General features: G+C 37.6%; 2 protein-coding genes and 1 pseudogene across 2 annotated transcripts in view; 1 reads left to right on the top strand and 2 right to left on the bottom strand.

The window, feature by feature from the left end:
• Positions 1 to 2,707: 2,707 nt before the first annotated feature.
• On the bottom strand, positions 2,708 to 4,730 carry LOC137034988 (serine/threonine-protein kinase pim-2-like; annotated as a pseudogene).
• Positions 4,731 to 9,597: 4,867 nt separating this feature from the next.
• yipf6 (Yip1 domain family, member 6) lies at positions 9,598 to 17,302 on the bottom strand. The gene is made up of 7 exons (XM_067407009.1): positions 17,255 to 17,302; positions 15,319 to 15,447; positions 14,802 to 14,880; positions 14,605 to 14,647; positions 14,387 to 14,512; positions 11,851 to 12,008; positions 9,598 to 11,164 (listed from the first exon to the last, which is right to left on the bottom strand). The coding sequence occupies exons 1-7, from the start codon at positions 17,285 to 17,287 to the stop codon at positions 11,043 to 11,045; spliced, it is 690 nt and encodes a 229-aa protein (XP_067263110.1). The 5' UTR covers positions 17,288 to 17,302; the 3' UTR covers positions 9,598 to 11,042.
• Positions 17,303 to 18,388: 1,086 nt separating this feature from the next.
• ophn1 (oligophrenin 1) overlaps positions 18,389 to 19,803 on the top strand; it is a 39,371-nt gene continuing 37,956 nt past the window's right edge. Inside the window, exon 1 of the mRNA XM_067405818.1 lies at positions 18,389 to 18,878. Coding sequence (XP_067261919.1) covers positions 18,725 to 18,878 — 154 coding nt within the window. The 5' untranslated portion in view covers positions 18,389 to 18,724. The remainder of the gene's footprint in view (positions 18,879 to 19,803) is intronic.

The raw sequence follows: 19,803 nt of genomic DNA, 5'->3' as shown, positions 1-19,803 counted from the left end.
CACTCCGTATGGAGAAAAAACTAAATTTTGATATTAAAATAATTCATCACAAAATCTTTTATAATTCATTGTTTGGTCACACAATTTTGGCACTGACTATCATAATGATATTGTATTGATACCCATAGGTCAACAGGCTATAAACATTTTCAAAGATAGCTATATGTTGTTTGCAGACTTTGAGAAGAAGCTCAAGATTGATTTTTATTGACCGCTGTGACAGAACCATGATGAGAGTCCCAGGGGTGCTACTTCTGTCTTGGAGAGCAGGTGAAAAACATCTCTAGCTCAGCTGACCCACAGTGCACCACCATCTTCTCCTAAAATGCTGATATTTTAGAAGTGCAGACAGAAAGAGAGGGTAGTCTGGAATTTGAAAACACTGTAATGATCATATTGGAGATTTGGAGCAGCTGCTCTGAGGGATCTTTCATAGTTAAAAGTGACCTTTCTCCTCTGCCCCAGCAGTGAACTCTCTTTTTGCCATTATTAATGTAATAAAATAAGCCTCACTTTCTCTCTCTCTCTCTCTCTCTCTCTCTCTCTCTCTCTCTCTCTATCTCCCTCACACACACACACACATTCTTTTACATTGTAACACAGTTCGTATATCCGGGAAGAAGGAGGCGGGAACTGGCGAACATTCAACAAAACTTTAATACCAAAATAAACAAAGCACAAAACGAAAGAAATGCCGGCAGACTCTCGCGGACGTCTGCCGGCTACACAAACATAATAACACATAGAATAATATCCAGGCCTGGTCCTCTCTCGTCCTTCACTGTCGTCGCTCCTCCTTTTATGCTCCCGGAGCTCCTCGGTGAAAGACTCAAGGCGGTGCGCCTCCCAGGTGGGGCACATTAACTCTCGCGCCACCGGCCTCAAGCCGTTCCCTCACGGCTCTCGCCCGCCCTGGTCGCCGCATACATCTATCTTTGTGAGGACTTTCATTGACACAATGCAATCTCTAGCTCCTTACCCCATCAAGTGCCTAACCTGAACCCTTACCCTAAACCTACCATTTACCTAATTATAACCTTATCTCTAAAACCAAGTCTTGACCCTCAAACAGGCCTTTAAAGGGGTCTCAGAAAGTGAGGACCGTCCAAAATGTCCTCACTTTACTTTCTTGGTCTTCACAAAGATAGTTGTACAAGTACCTACACATGCTCGCACACTTTTCACTGCCAGAATGCTTTTTTTTTTTTTTTGTGGCATTTTTAGCATTATTATTTGTATAGTACAGAATAGAGTTGACAGTGGGAGAGAAAAGGGGGCTGGAAAGGAGCATCAGCCAGGGGTCGAAAGTGTCAGAGAGCTGCCCATATGTGATACATATAGAGAGCCAACCTTATAACAGAGCTAAGCTCTCTCTCTGTACAGTACTGGCTTAAAGTGATGTCTGGCCTATAAAACTTGACATCTTCACCCTTTATTTAAATATTATTAAAAATGTGTTAAAGATTTTGTTATCATATTATGTTATGCTTGAAGTTATTTTTTTCTTTTTTCTTTTTTTTTTGTGAAAATTCAATGAAACATGCCAGATTGAGCAATATGTAGCCAGGCTGTCATACAAAGAAATTATGAACACATGCAAAAATGAGAGAACCAACGAAATATTAATAACTGATTATGTTGTAATGTATGCTTTTTCCTGTGAGCTTTTTGTTTTCTATCTTGATGTTTTCATCTAGCGTTTTTTATGCAATATCCCAAAATGCATATAATGGCTTCTGTGTACACAATACAACTTTAAACACGTCTTGCCTTGCCCTTGCACTTTCATGCCTACTTGATTGGTAATCAAGGACTGTTGGGAAATATTCAATCTTCAGGAAAGTATAGCAGAGAACACAAGGGGGAATTAAATTATTTTTTAACTAAAATAGATTTTTTATGGCAACTAATTTTTTTATTTTACCCTATGGCCATGAAAAGAAACTGCCATGTAAAAGGTGTTAAAAACACTTTTTTTTTTTTTTTTTTTTTGTTATATTGTTGAGGGTCAAAAGTTGAATGGAAGTCAATGTAACCCGCACTTAAGTTGCTGAAAAATTCCCAGCACTAACAGACAGACTGTTTCTCAATACCAGATATGCCAATATTATTTATATAAAATCTTATTTATTGAACAATAACAGCCAAGTTTGAACAATTCATTAAAAAGTACAAAGGTTTAACAAAAATATGAAGTTATGAAACGGACCCACTTTATATTAAGTGGCCTTAACTACTGTGTACTTACATTTAAATTAATCATTTGATACAATGCATTATTGTGTACATACATGTTTTTACATTGTACTAATATTTTAAAAACACCTGCATGTAATTACATCTGTAATTAATTTCTGTAATTACATTTATAATTACACTTTTGACCCATCCCTTACACCTTACCTCTACCCTTAAACCTACCCATACCACCAAAGCTTTCCCTAACCTTACCTATACCCCACCTCAATAGCAGCAAAAGTGTTTTACAATTCAATATGAACCCAATAAGTATATTGTACTTAGTTTTTGTGTAACTACATAGTAGTTAAGTCCACTTAATATAAAGTGGGACCTATGAAACTTACACTATCTACATTGCATTTACATTTGAGGTCACCAAATACTCCTAGATGCAAATATTACTGCTTCAAACCAATGAGCCAGATGCAAGTTGCTTAAGCATTGTGGGACCACACATATCAGCCTGCTAAATGCTAAGCAGAGGAATGAAGCGGCCAAAGACGGGGAATTCTGTGACATCCCCTCCAGGATCCTTTAAGGGGGGCCATGGAAGGAGCAGCTTTCACATGAACTTCTGGAGCGGCCAAGAGAGGAATTTTGACTGACATGCAGCTCTGTCTTAAGTCAGCTGTGACTGGGAATTTTTTTCTTTTCCTAGGCAAGTAATATCGCCAGATGCTTATATTATTGCCACAAGCCAAGAGTCACCAACCAAGGCATAGCGGGAGGGATGCGACTTGTCAGGCCACCAGATGATATGTTGATGTCAACATGCATTACGATTAGAAGAATTAGAAGACATCTTAAAAAAAAAAAAAAAAAACACCAAATGCACAAAAATACATGGCCAACATTCTTAAAGAATATAAATTGTTAGGGGGGAAAAATAGGGAAATAAAAAAAAAATAATAATCAAATGAAAAAGGAATATATTCTCAAAATTTGTAGCTGATCTTAGGCTCAATACTATAAACCATTCATGGAAAATGATTTTCTTCAAATCAATACGCCAGCTTGGGTTTTGCTGCAGGAGGGATCGAATCAGGTGGCAGCATTCTGTGCAGAACAATGGAAGAAAGTCAGATTATTACTTTACACCTGCAGTATTTAGAAAATCTGGAAAAAATTTCTGATTCATCCACATTATCCATCTTTTATAAAGCCACTTGGCTCGGGTGTTACTTTTTCCTTGTTTCTTTGTTTTGTATGATTCTTCTTTTCTGTGATGAATGCCATCATACCGTTTGACAAGCCAGGCCCAAACCAGATGCCGTCATCAATCATCTGCATGTCTCTAGGTTCTGGAAAGCATCCACACACCAGCAAGAATAAGAGCACTCCCAGAGACCACACAGCTGGTTTACCGTGGTACTTGCCATCTATGAAGTACTCCGGTGGACTGTATTTTCGAGTGCCTGAAGAAAGTAGATTATGTTTGATGGGAAAGTTTGAAATCCCACAGCATGTTTTCTTTAAAAAAAAAAGAAAATACTACTTCAAAAGTGAGATATGTCACTAGAACTTCTAAAACTAGAGGTCTAAAACTACAGGTTTGATGCATACATACCTCAGAAGACATCATAGGCAGATTCTTGCAGGAGATCCCCACATCCGAAGTCAATCAGTTTGACCTCAAATGTTTCTGTGTTGATCAGCAGGTTCTCCAACTTAAAGTCACAATGGAAAACTCCACGGCAACAGCACATGTGAGTGGCCATTGTTGCCTGTGTCATTAACCGTGCTAAGTCCTCATTGAGGGTGCCGCCGCGACTCTCCAAAGAATCCCACAGATCTTGGCAGTGCGAGGGACGCTCCAAGACCATGATGTATTGGTCAGGTTGGTCCTGCCAGTCCAGCAACTCAATGATCTCGGGAACTTTTGGGCCACTGTTAGCAAGTATCAACAGGCCGACCTCTAATGGAACGGGTGTGGGATGACTAGGCCAGAAGAAAGATCATGAAGATCATGAAGAAAGAAGGTGCTGTCAGTGTGTTTACACAGTTTAATTTGAAAACAGTGGAAGAACAGTTATATTTCAGGTTAAACTTAAAGGTGCCCTAGAACTTTTTTTAAAAAGATGAAATATAAGTCTAAGGGGTCCCCTAAATGTGTCTGAAGTTTCAGCTCAAAATACACCAAAGATTTTTTTTAATTCATTTTTTAAACTGCATATTTTGGGGCATAATTAGAAATGAGCCGATTCAGAGTGTGTGGCCCTTTAAATCTAGTGCTCCACGCCCCAAGAGCTCCCGCTTGCCTTAAGCGCCTTTTTACAACATAAAAAAGTTCAAACAGCTAATATAACCCTCAAAATGGATCTTTACAATGTGTTCGTCATGCAGCATGTCTAATCGCGTAAGTACAGTGTTTATTTCATAGACTGTAAAAAAATATGTACGTAGTGTCCGTGACGTCACACATAGATTTCTGAACAGCAGTTTTGGCGTGTAAATGAGGCCGCGGCCATCTTAGCTGCACGTCACCGCATGTCACTCCCGGATAACTGAAAATGGGCAAAGAGGCGGGACGTGGTTTGAGCTGATGTGACTGGTTGCTGAAACCACGCCCGCCTAGCTCGACGTGACCATGTTAGCCGGCAAAGGAGCTATCTATCTAGAAACTATCTAAATTATTAATGAAGATAAGTTTTATCATCAGAAAGTTCTAAAGGTTTACTGTCAATCTACAGTGTTTTTTTAAGATATAGATCCTCCAACACCATTAATTTGTGTTGGGTGTACAAATAACAACATGGAAAATCAAAATGGGACTTCATACCTTTAAACTTCATAATATGTCCATTGCAAAACAAAAAACAGTACTTTTTGTCCATGAAATATTGATATATTATCCATTGTTTGCATAACATTTCTTCTGAATGATCTGCTCTCTGTCATCGTTCTTCAAGAAAGGATGCAATCTGAGCAGCATTGTACAATGTTGTAAAACTGTATACGATCGTATCTAACACACAAATGTGCCAGTGTCCAAAGTAGGCTATATTTTTTCAAATAGTGCAGCAGTTTTAGTTTTTTAGTTATAGTCAGAGTTGTATAGGCTATCCTCCTGGTATTGTCATTGTAGTAAATCTCACAACCAAAACTTTCAGCCAATGCCACGATCCAACAACGTGTGTTCTGTTTCTTCCGCATTCATGCACATCTACACAGACACACATCAGTGTCGAATATTATGCAGCAAGCCATATTTTATAATTGTATAAAATAATCGAGCACAAATACGGCTGAGATGCCAAATTCAGCGGCTGGAATTAACTGAGGTAAAGTGACGGCTCACAGACAGCAGCGGCATCTACCTGTCACTCAAGTGACCACGCCCTTAATTATGCAGAACTTTAAGGCTTAATATAATTTAAAAGAATGAGTTAGAAAAAAAATTCACCCCCCTCAGAGTTGTCATGAAGGGCAAAAGTAGCAGTATAGACCAAAACCACAATTTGAACCAACTTGTAAACATGTTTTTTTCTGCTGTAAACTTGGTCAATTTAACATGGGACACAATGAGATTCTGCTCTCTTTTGGACCCAGTCGATGAATTGCAGTTTAAATCACTTCCGGAGTGACTTAATGGAGTTTGAGACTCACTGTATGTCATTTCCATGTACTGAAACCTTATTTAACTATGCCGAGGTAAATTCGATTTTTGAATCTAGGGAACCTTTAAGTTTTATGTAATTGAGTTACATACAAATTTTCCATCCATTTGGATTACATAGTTTTTACATAAACAAACTAATAAACTTAATGTGATTCATATTTGTAAGTCATTTACATGACTTACAAATATGGATCACATTAAGTTTATTTGTTTATGTAAAAACTATGTAATCCAAATGGATGGAAAATTTGTATGTAATTCAATTACATAAAACTTAAGTTTAAGTCTCATTAATGGCTGAAGTGGTCTTATCCTCCAATTTCTGACCCTGACCTGAACTGCAGCTCCAGTGAAGAGTGAGCAGCTCTTCAAAACTACTCTTCCACCTCTGTCTCTCCTGACTATCATTTCCCTCACTAACAGGGTGATGATACACAAAAAACAAAACAAAAACAGCAATCGGCGTGCCTACATACATTACGCATAGAAGAGATTTGACCTCAAATATCTTCTCATATCACAAAGAACATAAAACAAAATTCACAGAAAAGGTGTAAAAAAAATCTTCCAAATATGAATCTATATTCAGAGTAATTTGAAGCTTATTAGACTCAATACCTCAAACCAATCCTCAGTTGTCACGTCCACTCTGTGGTGATCTGGTTCTGGACTGACTGGACTATGAGGTGGACTGGAGCTGAAGGGGTTTGAAGGACTTCAAGGCCAGTGGAAAAAGGTTCCTGAAGACCATGATCCTATCGAGCACAGGCACTGTACTGTAGAGAATTCTGATCTAAAGCAGGGAATATTGAACAAAAGCATGTTTCAGCAATGAGAAAAATGAGAAAACTGAGCACATATTTTGACACTGTTAAAATTTAATCAGCACACACAACGTTCTATTTAATTATGATGTGATGTGAGGGATGTGATCCTGAGTGATGCTTTTGAATATGTGTGAGGCTGAACTCTTCTCACAGCTGAGAAATGGCTTGTTTCCTATTCTTGCTCAAATTATTTGTTATATTGATTTATTTAGGAAAATATTTCTAATTAAAACATCTTACCCCAAGGGTCTCACTTTAACATTTCACTTCACAATAAAAAAAAATATTTTACCCTATTTAAATTAATTCCTGTGTCCATTAACAATATAAAAACTTACCTATAAATGCATCAAAAGTGGTGCATAAAATTGTCAGGGTATTGTTTTTGTTTTCGTTGAATTGTTTCTAGTTTACTTCTCAGTCCGTTCATTAGTTCGGTCTTCCTCATTTCCACGTTTGTCTCCTATAGGTTACAGATTTAATTAGAGTCCTTCGATCAGGTGTGTCTTATTAATTAGTAGTTAGCTCTTCAGTTTCTGTCTGTTTTTGGTCCAGTCACTGTTTTCTTTAGATGTCTTTGCACTACCTGTTTGCCTTGTTTTTAAAGTATAATTAAACCTTTTTGTGTTTTATTGGAACCTGATTCTTCTGCCTTCTTTAGCTTTGATGAACATTGTTACAAAAATAGCTTTGTTTTAAATTATAGGGAGTTAATTAATAAGATACTTGACTTCTCTTCTTAGATGTTTTTGAGTTCAAGTAGAACTTTCTCCTTATAGAGGACCTGAATACAGAAACTTCCAAAAGATTTGTATTATACCAGCTAAAAAAAACCAAAAAAAAACAAAACAAACAAAAACAAAACAGGAGTTAGATCTAATCATTAGTTCTGACTCATAGGCCTACAGTTTCTTTTTCCAAATAGAAGTGTTTGGAAAATGCAGAGACGTTCACATAAACCCATTTCATGTTGAAAACAGTGGAAGAGTATCATGGCTCTAGCCCTATGACTAAAGGTCATAATAAAGAGAGAGAGATTCAAACTTCTAGGGTAATAAAAACAAACATACCCTTTGGATATAATTTCTGTCCACTACTGTATATACAGTGGGTACAGAAAATATTCAGACCCCCTTAAAGTTTTCACTCTTTGTTATATTGCAGCCATTTGCTAAAATCATTTAAGTTCATTTTTCCCTCATTAATGTTGCACCCCATATTGACAGAAAAACACAGAATTGTTGACATTTTTGCAGATTTATTAAAAAAGAAAAACTGAAATATCACATGGTCCTAAGTATTCAGACCCTTTGCTGTGACACTCATATATTTAACTCAGGTGCTGTCCATTTCTTCTGATCATCCTTGAGATGGTTCTGCACCTTCATTTGAGTCCAGCTATGTTTGACTATACTGATTGGACTTGATTAGGAAAGCCACACACCTGTCTATATAAGACCTTACAGCTCACAGTGCATGTCAGAGCAAATGAGAATCATGAGGTCAAAGGAACTGCCTGAAGAGCTCAGAGACAGAATTGTGGCAAGGCACAGATCTGGCAAGGTTACAAAAAAAATTCTGCTGCACTTAAGGTTCCTAAGAGCACAGTGGCCTCCATAATCCTTAAATGGAAGATATTTGGGACGACCAGAACCCTTCCTAGAGCTGGACGTCTGGCCAAACTGAGCTATTGGGGGAGAAGAGCCTTGGTGAGAGAGGTAAAGAAGAACCCAAAGATCACTGTGGCTGAGCTCCAGAGATGCAGTTGGGAGATGGAAGAAAGTTGTAGAAAGTCAACCATCACAGCAGCCCTCCACCAGTTGGGGCTTTATGGCAGAGTGGCCTGACCGAAGCATCTCCTCAGTGCAAGACACATGAAAGCCCGCATGGAGTTTGCCAAGATGGTGAGAAATAAGATTCTCTGATCTGATGAGACCAAGATAGAACTTTTTGGCCTTAATTCTTAGCGGTATGTGTGGAGAAAACCAGGCACTGGTCATCACCTGTCCAATACAGTCCCAACAGTGAAGCATGGTGGTGGCAGCATCATGCTGTGGGGGTGTTTTTCAGCTGCAGGGACAGGACAACTGGTTGCAATCGAGGGAAAGATGAATGCAGCCAAGTACAGGGATATCCTGGATGAAAACCTTCTCCAGAGTGCTCAGGACCTCAGACTGGGCCAAAGGTTTACCTTCCAACAAGACAATGAGCCTCAGTACACAGCTAAAAAATAACGGAGTGGCTTCACAACACCTCTGTGACTGTTCTTGAATGGCCCAGCCAGAGCCCTGACTTAAACCCAATTGGGGTGCTGTGTGTACATTAATGAGGGGAAAAAAAAGAAAAAAAAAATGATTTTAGCAAATGGCTGCAATATAACAAAGAGTGAAAAATTTAAGGGGTTCTGAATACTTTCCGTACCCATTGTATATGCTCATTGCGAACCAAGGCTGCATTTATTTATTTTGAAAGACTTGCTTGTTGATTTAGAGTGCACAAGTGCTTTGCATTTGAGTCTGGATGGAAAAACAAGAATTCAATAAGATATAAAAAAAACAACAACAAACAAAAAAAAAAACATGTAAGCAGACACAGATTTGTTGAGCTGCAGCTCGTGTCTGTCTCCAGTCTGCACTCTACAGGAGCTGGAGACCTCAGTAATACTTCAAACAACCAATCAGACTTCACTGCAGCAGCTGACAAACCACATTAACATATTAACTATTCAGAATTCATTATCATGACAATATAAAATATAAGACCACATATTAACAGATAGTATAACTAAAAACTTGCTAACTTGCTGTCATTTTCCACCCGTTTTCACATGCTCTTTCCACTCCATCTTCCTTTGGTTCTCTATATTGACACACTTGACCAAAAACAAACTGAGAAACTTCAGCAACACTCTCAGCAAATGAGCCTGTCCTAGATTATAAAATCCACACACATCGCTTGATATTTATAAACTGAGCTGATGTTGCCACAAAGGGGTAGTTTACTCAAAAATAAAAATGTCTTCCCAAACTTGTGTGAATTTTCTTTTACTGTGTGGAACACAGAAGAAAATATTTTTAAGAATGTTGGTAACCAAACTGTTCTGATGACATGACTTCCATTGTATGGAAAAATAAAAACATTGACATTTCTCAAAATATCTTCTTTTATGTTCCACAGAAGTGGTCAATGATTATTTTTGGGTGAACCATTCCTTTAAGACCAACAAGGTTAGCTGAGCAACCACAAAACCGTTAGATACATGCATATAAAGGTCAGTAGAAACACTAGACAGTTTTCTCACACTCACACACCTCAGTTGCACCTTATGGTTCAGGTGCTGCAATGCATTAGAAGTGAAAATTAAAGTCTTTTTTTAGGCATACAAGATGGAAAGTCTAATTAGAATTACTGTCACACAGAGAGGCAAAGGCAGAGAGAGAGGAGCGAAGAATGTGTTTCTCTATGTAAGGGAAACAGAAAGACAGGTCGCTGATGTGTGTCTGTATATGAGGAGAGATTGTGAATGGAAGAAAGTCTTTGTCAGACAGATAGGAAGATGTGCGCGAAAACGTTTAGGACCACAGTTATATAGACAGAAACAGCACTTCCAGTTTAACCTCAAGATACATTTTTCATTTTCCATATACAGAAAAAGACAGAACACACAGTCTATGCAGCACTTATAAAGTCCATTTTATTTAATTTTGGAATGTATTAACTTCCACCGACAAAAAATAAATCTAATGAAGCGCAATCATCATTCAGAAAAAAATGAAAACACCAAAGAAAATAAACTTTTGTGTGCAGCGATGTGAGGGGACTGACGTGAATGTGCAGCCTGATGATAGCTGAATAATTCTCCCAGCAGAGCCAACAGTGGCACTGTTCAATCAGACACACAAACAAATACATGCACGCTCACATAGTCACATATTATGCTTGAGTAAGCACATCCACACATAAAGTCATACCCGAGACACACAGAACATAGTACGCCTCCATGTTAGGGGTGTGAGTACATCTGGAACTGCTCAGAGAGGCACTGATGTTCCTCACACAACAAAACATTCACATAATGAAGACATGTAGGCTGTTGTTAAATTAGTAGCGCTGAAGAATTAGTGTCCTCCACTTCTTTCCTCTCCTCTTACAGAAATGAATGAGCAATGGGGAGGAGTGATATCTATGCAATAATCCCCTTATTGTCCTCTGTTTGTCCCTTTATGAATGTCCATCAATGTGCTTCGCCTCTTTTTAGGCTAGGCCAATTACTGGCCAGCTCCCAGATGGTCTTCTAGTTGTCTTAATAAAAGGGAAGGGTTGATTTTGCAGTTGCCGTAGGGTATATATGTATGCTATTGAGAAGTTGAAAATGTCAAGATCATCCAGCCAATCACAAAGTAGAACAGGAACACTGGATAGACAACCAGGGCTTTCCTATTGGCCGGTTGGCTGTCTGCGAGAAATGCTGTGGAGGCTGTGAAAGAAACACATATAGAGAGATATGAGTTCAGATCTCACCGAAATCCCCTAAAGACTGTGTGTACAAGAAAGAGACAATGAGTTAAGTGCTCTGACTTCTGTGTCTTCACATTATTACTGGTACATTTGCAATTCATTCATTCATTCATAATTTCTCTGTGCAATTTTAATTTTTACTCTGCACCGCACATTTTTTATTCTGCTTTGCAGGTTTAATTTTTTTCAGTTTAACTTTTTTTTTTAGTGTTTTTTTTTTTATTGTTAACTAAAACTTAGCCATAATAGTAAAAAATATTGTCACTACGTAAAGCTTACAATAAAACAAAATATAAATCTTATATTTAAAACCTTAAAAATTACACAAAATAAAAAAATAACACTACAATAGTTTATAAATAATAGTAAAATAATTATTAAAAGTCGTTTTGTCAGGAATATTGTTATTTTATTTAAAAACACTAAATAAATAAATAAATAAATAAAATTAAAAAAAAAAAACTCAAAACATTATATTGGTCTACACTGCCACCTGGTGGTGGCTGCATGCACTGCCTGAAGAGCTTGCTTGCTAATCAGACAAAACACATGGATTCTAAACATTACTGCTATAAACAGATATCTGAACAATTAAAGTAGAACAATCTTGCTGAAAACAGATAAATGATTTTGATTGGTTCTTACCAAATGTTGACCAGCCAAAGGATGCGGTGACAACTACAAGACGGACAGCAAAACTTACGCCGCCCGTGCCCCCCAGAAGAACGATACGGCAAACTATCATGGCCACAGTCAGAGGAAGAATACAGTACCCCAACACACACAGACTCTGGAAAAATGATCTGTGAGTAAGAGTAAGACAGAGAAATGAAGAGAAGGAATGACAATGTTTCAGTAATGTGCTCAAACATTAATTCATTATTATGCACTGTAAATGGTTGATGGTTGAAGCTGATGAGCAGTTAGCAAATTCAGAAAACTCATGTTGCAATGTCCAACCAGGTTTAGAGGGGTTTCACCAAATTCATATATTTTTAGAAACTCCTGCACAAGTTTCGCAGCACAAGGGTTACCATCTATTTGCTTAATGTGACATTTCTGAATGAAACATGATTTACAACAAAAAAAAAGCTGTAGGACAGAACTTGATTTTAGTTGGAGGGGTTAAAAAAAAAAGAGAGAGAGCTTAATGTAAAGGCTACACATAACAGTAGCTGACATTCTGAAATTTAACACGGTTAAAACAATATTAGTGGGAAAAAAAATATTAACTGACAACGAAAAAAGTCAGCATTTGATATCTTTTTTTCTATTTAATTTTCATATTGAAAACATGCCCTGAAATTTTGAACGTACAGAAATTTGTAAATCCAAACGTACATAACGTACATAAATCCAAACGCTGGGCATTAGGGATCATAAGTCAAAGTCAAACCTCTCACTTACTCCATCAGAAAATAGTGGTGATATTTTGCAAACCTAAATGCCCAGCATTGCAATTTTGCAATGTTTTACAACCTGTACCCCAGTGCAAACTTTGTCTAAATGAAATGACTTCCTAAAGCTATTTTTAAGAATGGGGAAAAAAACAAAACAAAAAAACACATGAATATCAATGCTTGGGTCTCTGAGGGCTAAACAGAACAATTGCTATCACCCCCACTCTGTTTCCTCATTGGTCGGTGGCATTAAACAATCAGCTCTCTTGGATCTGGTTGACTAGCTCTCTTTTCTACCCCAATGATAATACAACTTCCCTCTCGTAGGTATAGATGCCGAAGCACAGGCAACAATTTGATTTGGCTTAAAGGGATAGTTCACCCAAAAATGAAAATTTGATATTTATCAGCTTACCCCCAGTGCATCCAAGATGTGGGTGACTATTTTTCTTCAGTCGATCACAAATGATGATTTTTAACTGCAACCGCTGCCCTCTGTCATTCAAATCATTGCAGTAGATGGGAACTTCATCTATTAGAGTGAATAAACCTTGCTTAGACAAATCCAAATGAAACCCTGCGGCTCGTGACGACACATTGATGTCCTAAGACACGAAATGATCGGTTTGTGTGAGAAACCAAACAGTATTTATATAATTTTTTACCTCTAATACACCACTATGTCCAACTCCGTTCAGCTTCCGGTTAGTGAGGTCAGATCGTGCTCTGACAACGGAAGTGATGTCTCGCGCTCATTGACGTATATGGGCGAGACATCACTTCCGTCTTCAGAACGCGTTTTTTGACCTTACTAGCAGGAAGCTGAACGGAGTTGGACATAGTGGTGTATTAGAGGTAAAAAATGATATAAATACTGTTCGGTTTCTCACACAAACCGATCGTTTCGTGTCTTAGGACATTAATGTGTCGTCACGAGCCGCAGGGTTTCATTTGGATTTGTCTAAGCAAGGTTTATTCACTCTAATAGATGAAGTTCCCATCTACTGCAATGATTTGAATGACAGAGGGCAGCGGTTGCAGTTAAAAATCATCATTTGTGATCGACTGAAGAAAAAATGTCACCTACATCTTGGATGCACTGGGGGTAAGCTGATAAACATCAAATTTTCATTTTTGGGTGAACTATCCCTTTAAGACACTACTCTTTAATATTCATATCAATTTAAAATAAATTGACAATAGGAAAACTGATGTAAATTTACACGTCCTCCACTCTGATGATCTGAGGTGCTCTTTTTTGTGCATGTAAGAAAGTTTCTACCAAGAAAATTAATTACCTAAACTATTACCCACCAGTCTAATCTGTGCCTTTTCATAATAACATAAAAGGTTTCTAACGTTGTTTTGTGCCATTGCTTTGGCAAAGTATCTGTCAAACAAACTAATATCGAAAGCACAATATGACTCTGTGCCCTTACCAAATTGTAAAAGACTGTGATTTAATTAAACATGTATTGCGCTGCTTGTTTCAAAGCGAAGTGTACAATGACTCCATGCCCTTGTTTTTTCTGAGTTTCTTTTAAAGTTCAAGTAGAAGTCAATTCACTGAATTTTCCTTTGTTCAATTTGCACACTGAACATGGGTTGGAGCTCTTAATTTTGAACTCTCAAAGTACACCAGACTGATGAATTTAACGAAATTACATAGTACAACACTTTCCCCCGGACCCGCTACAGGAAACAAGGTCCATCCACCACAGTCTCACAAAAAACCTATGGGAAACATTGAAATATCAATGAAAATCTGACTGTTTACTCACATAGTTCCTCCCAGGAGTTTGGAGTTGAGGGTGATGATTACAGAACCAAACCAGATGATGACAAAGACTTCTGCAAACTGTGGTCTGCCATCCTCCTCACTGTCAGCAGATCCACCCTGCAGCATTCTGAGATAGAAAAAAAAATTGTAAATGCAATATATTTGCTGGAATCATAGTGACAATATTTCTGACTAGGACTGGTCAACATTACTACTCACAAGGCCAGAGTGACACAGAGGAGGAGAGGTCCCCATAAGTCCCCTAACAAGTACAGAATGCATAAACTCTTTATTAAGTTAGACAGCTGAAAAACATTTAACATTTATAATAATGAGTGATCATGAATAGGCCACATTCTTTATGTAATCTGTGATTGTGTCATCAGCAATTGATGAACTGTGAATGATGGACTCACAGTCTCTGAGTAGCGCAGAACTTTTCTTGGGGTACATCACATGGACAAACTTCTGTCCAACGGCTCTTAGATCTCTCAGCTGAGATCCACAAACAAAGCAAAGAGAGAATAAGAAACACTACTTAAACTTAAACAGAACTACTCTTGAATGTGCACTACAGCGTTATTTCAGTATTATTTAATTAATATTAGTGTTTTTTTCCCCCGTTCATTTAAATTTTTAAGTAATTTTGTTGTGCGAATTTTTTTATTTATATATTTATATACAACTTTGATTAATTATTATTTTAGTTTTCAAGTTTTTCATCTAATATTTATACTTTAATTTATTTCAGCTTTATTTTAATTACAGACAAATGATTTTTAATACGTTTAGTTTTATTAAACAACACTAGTGCATTCAGAATTCTTTTCCTCATTACAATTATCCACACAAAATATTTGAAAACAGAAAATGTGCATTGTCCATCCATATATGCCAATATATCACTACACTGTAACGAAAGGTTTCACTTACAATGGTGTCTTTGACAGGCTCATCCAGTGTCGAGAGATCATTGTCAGCATTCTGTGAGCTCACAGGCACAGATATATCTCCCTCCACTGGGATGTCCTCTGAAATTGAGATGTCAGACAAACCTGCAAACTGAGACAGGAAGAATGACTGTTTAAATCATTCAATGGTATATATACCCATAAATATAAGTTCATATTTATCTATGACAGTGTGTTCACTGGTGGTCCATGCAGGATTTAAAATTGTCTCTGCGTTGACTGACTAATAGAGGTAAATAAAAAAACAACAATTATAATTAACAGAAAACACTTGAAATTAATTTATTTAATCAACTCATGATTACTGTGTTAAAGGGTTAGTTCACCCAAAAATTTAATTTCTGTCATTCATTTCTCACCCTCATGCCGTTCCAAACCAGTAAGACCTTCGTTCATCTTCATAACACAAATTAAGATATTTTTGAAATCCGAAGGATTCTGAACCACACATAGGCAGCAACGTCATTGCACCTTTTAAGATCAAGTAGTAAAGACATAATTAAAACGGACAACGCAACTACAGTGGTTCAACCTCAACGTTATGAAGCGACGAGAATATGTCTTGTGTGCAAAAACAAAACAAAAATAGCGACTTTATTCAACAATTTTTTTCTCTTCCCTACCAGTCTCCTACGCTGATCACGTAGTAAACACAGTGCAGCACTTCCGTGTTTACATCAGACCGCCGGCTCATTATTGGCCGATGCTGTTCATGTGAGCAGCACGATGCGTGTGATACTGATGCAGGAGCTGGCCAATACTAAGTCGCCGTTCTGACGTAAAAACCTGGTAGCGCTGCACTGTCTATACAATGTAAACAGTGTAGGAGACTGGCATGGAAGAGAAGAAATTGTTGAATAAAGTCGTTATTTTTGTTTTGTTTTTGCGCACAAAAAAATATTCTCGTCTCTTCATAACATTAAGGTTAAACCACTGTAGTCACGTGAACTATTTTAACAATGTCTTTACTACCTTTCTGGACCTCAAAAGGTGCAATGAAGTTGCTGCCTATTTGTGGTTCAGAAACCCTCGTCTTGGATTTCATCAAAAATATCTTAATTTGTGTTCCAAAGACGAACGAAGGTCTTACGTCTTTGGAACAACACGAGGGTGAGTAATTAATGACAGAAATTTCATTTTTGGGTTGAACTAACCCTTTCAATTTGTGATTTGTGTTTCTGTTGTCTTCAAAGCAAGTGACAGTTACTGTAGAATAGTCTCAGCTCAAAGGTGTGTTAGCAAAAGAAGCATTAAGTTAATTAATCAAGAAGAAACAACAGTCAGGCAAAGTTATATACTGATGAGAATTTGTACACTATTTAAAACCTCTTGTCCTGAAAACGGACACAGGTGACAGGGATGTTTTCTTGACTTCAGGCTCAAGAAGAATTGCAAAGTTTTAACACGGTAAAACCCATTCTAATGCACTGAAACCACATTTCAAGAACCATATGATCACAGGAAAATGTATCTAACAAGCTAAAGAATCTGTCCACTAATACAGTGAATAAATAAACATTTAAAACATGAGAGAGGCAGTCAGACAGATGGTGACCAAGAGTTTCAGATAGCAGATGACGTTTCACTGTCACTGTTTACATAGTTTGGTAACACTGCACGATAAGAGGCGTAATCTTGTTTTCCGTAAAAAACAGTAAATCTGTCAGCGTGGTAATGTGGGTGATGTTTAAAGAAATCGTTAATGCAGTAAATGATATGTTGTGCTAAGAAACGATCGTCTGGTTTACACGTATTACCCAAGCAAAGCTTTACTGACACGTTTAAATAACATTCCCAAGCAGTACTCGGGATCGGTACCTATACAGACAAAAGCAAAAAAAGCTTTACAATGTGTCTTAAAGATGTTTAAGCGGTTTAAAGCACGTTTTGTCTCTTACCAAAGGCTTTCTAGACTCCTCTACTTCCGCCATCTTCACAAGGATACGGAAACGTCATCGGGGTTGTGACGTCAAAAACGCCAACATGCCTCTAGGCAGATAATAATAATAATTTTATTTTTTATTTATTTTACTCTATTATTTTTCTTATTTGATTTCTATTGTTTTTATTTATTTATTTATTTTTGTGCTTTGTTTCCTTTATATTTCTGTGGTTGTGATGTTCTGTGCGTTCCATGCAAAAAAAAAAAAAAAAAAAAAAAGATAATAATAATGATAATAATAATAATAATAATAATAATAATAACAATCGTTGTAATATTTGATTAACAACGTGTCACTTGTTCAATTAACATAAGCACATAATCAGTGGCTAAATGGACAGGTTTGTTTACTATACTATAAACATGTAAATGTCTATATGGTATTATGCCCTATGATTTAAACTGATCAAAGCTTTAAAATCATAACACAAATTCTTTCATAGGAATAGCGTCGGTCTCTTTAAGGGTCGGAGTCAGTTTTGGCTTAGAAATACATCGTGCGGGTAGAATGACAACTAGCATGACTTTGAATATGAAAATAGGCGAGGCTTTAGTGGCCCGGATGTTTGTCTCTACATGGACAAGCACGATTGATTAACATAACATTTTTTTTCTATTTCAACTGTTTCTTGCATTTCAATGCAATGGCTATTAAGTGTCTTTTTTTCAGATGTAACTTATATTTTACAGATCTCTGCTCGCGTACTGCGCTAGCGGCATGTCACGTGGTAAATGTTTCTTTTTGCAGCGCCGCTCAGTGTAGACCAATAATAGCCCTTTATGATTGCTGGACACCGTGATCCTTAATTCATAATTTAATAGTGATAATAGAGGCATTTCTTCTATTTTTATTTTAATTACGAATGATTAAAAATAATAGATTTGAATAATTATAATGTTTAGCCACTAAATGACTCCAGCAATACAAAACACATCCTGAGATTTGAATGCAGTTCAATGGAGGATTTCCTTTTGTGGGCCCTCGTGCGCCCCCCAGAGGAAGAAAACGGTGTTTCCCGTAATAATTCTAGCGACCAACTAGTGACATTTGCCGCCCAATGATGTGGGAGTGTTTAGAATGAAGCCCTGCCCGCGTTTGTCAGTCCCTCCGCTCCCAAAACAAGGAAAAGTATTGAAACAAATACTTTCTTTATCAGCACTTCTAACTTTTAGCCTACTTTGAAACAGTCTTTATAGCAATACCGCGTGCACACGGAGTCAGTCACTACCGGGGCTGTTGGATTATTGTTTTTCATAACTGCATATCATACAATATGTCAAATATAGGGAACTCTATCGTAACCGATTAATCGAAATCAACTTGATTAATACAGCTGAGTGATCAAAAGGTACGTCAGTCGTGGTTTGTGTACTTTATTGACAACAAAAAGGCCGGTTACCATCGTTGATCGATCAGAGGGTGAGAATGGGGCATCCTCCACTAGAGTTCACCGACTGCTACTCCGACAGTCCAGATTTCAGAGAAAGACTGAAATGCTACGAAAACGAGCTGGAAAAAACCAACAAGTTCCTAAAGGATGTCATCAAGGACGGGAACAGTGTGATCAACACGATTAAAGGTAAAATGGTGTTTTACAGCAGCGGCCGGTGGTGCTCTTCGTTGGGGGGAGGTGGATCGAGGTACCCGCCTTTGCAAAGCCGTGCAGATGAACGAATACGGACGACCATTATATTTGGCTTTACTCAACGGAAAATTTCCTTTCATTCGTAGGGTTTTTTGAAAAAGCTTTCACTTGCAGTTCACTGGTTGGTTTTACAGGGGATTATGAATTGTAGAGGGAAGGGAGGGAGTGATCTGGCAGATGGTGCGCAGCTCTTGGAAGATCCCCCTCTCAGAGATGCTGGCAAGCACTTTTAGGAGACGTTGATTTATTTACACCAGGAACCTTTAATTTTACAGATTAGTAAATGGAATTGAACCAGAGAGTGTGAACATATCAACAAGATGATTGAAGGTGGAGGGAGAGCTAGTAGTCACATGAACCCAGATACTATCACTATCAGCACTTTACACTATTCTGCTAATCTCATAGAAGTCAATTAAAAGGCACTTTGCATTCTCGAAATGGAGGAGAGAGAGAGAAAGATGCAGGCTGTAAAGTAGCAGTCTAAGAAACATTCACTTTTTAATGGCCACACATACACCACAATCAATGCAATGTATCTCTTCCTACTTCCTCTTTTGTTGTTTAGCTTATCTCTGAAGTGTTATGAAGCAACAGTCTACAAATGGAAAGTTTCCAATATTCAATTCCTGCTCTAGCAATACTGTTCCCCTGACCGAGGCAGTTAACGACAGAGGAACTATCACTACAAACAATGTACTTTAGACAGTAACTTCTGTTTAATGAGGAAAAGCTGTTGAACTCGAGAGAGCCGTATTATAGTCATTATAGATATACCAGTCGATATAATAGTAATTATTATAGCTGTACATTTCCCAGTGCACAGCTCATATGTGGTCCTCTTTGTCATCAGGGTTCA

The sequence above is a fragment of the Chanodichthys erythropterus genome, chromosome 13, assembly GCF_024489055.1.
Source record: "Chanodichthys erythropterus isolate Z2021 chromosome 13, ASM2448905v1, whole genome shotgun sequence".
NCBI lineage: Eukaryota > Metazoa > Chordata > Actinopteri > Cypriniformes > Xenocyprididae > Chanodichthys > Chanodichthys erythropterus.
This window is presented reverse-complemented; position numbering and strand designations above follow the sequence as displayed.

Excerpts from the sequence above, each read along its gene's own strand:
- yipf6 (XM_067407009.1), bottom strand. The coding sequence starts at position 17,287 with ATGGCGGAAGTAGAGGAGTCTAGAAAGCCTTTG. Across the intron at positions 15,448-17,254 it reads AGGAGTCTAGAAAGCCTTTG|TTTGCAGGTTTGTCTGACAT; the intron begins GTAAGAGACAAA and ends TTCCTGTCTCAG. Across the intron at positions 11,165-11,850 it reads CTTTGGCTGGTCAACATTTG|CCTCCACAGCATTTCTCGCA; the intron begins GTAAGAACCAAT and ends TTTCTTTCACAG.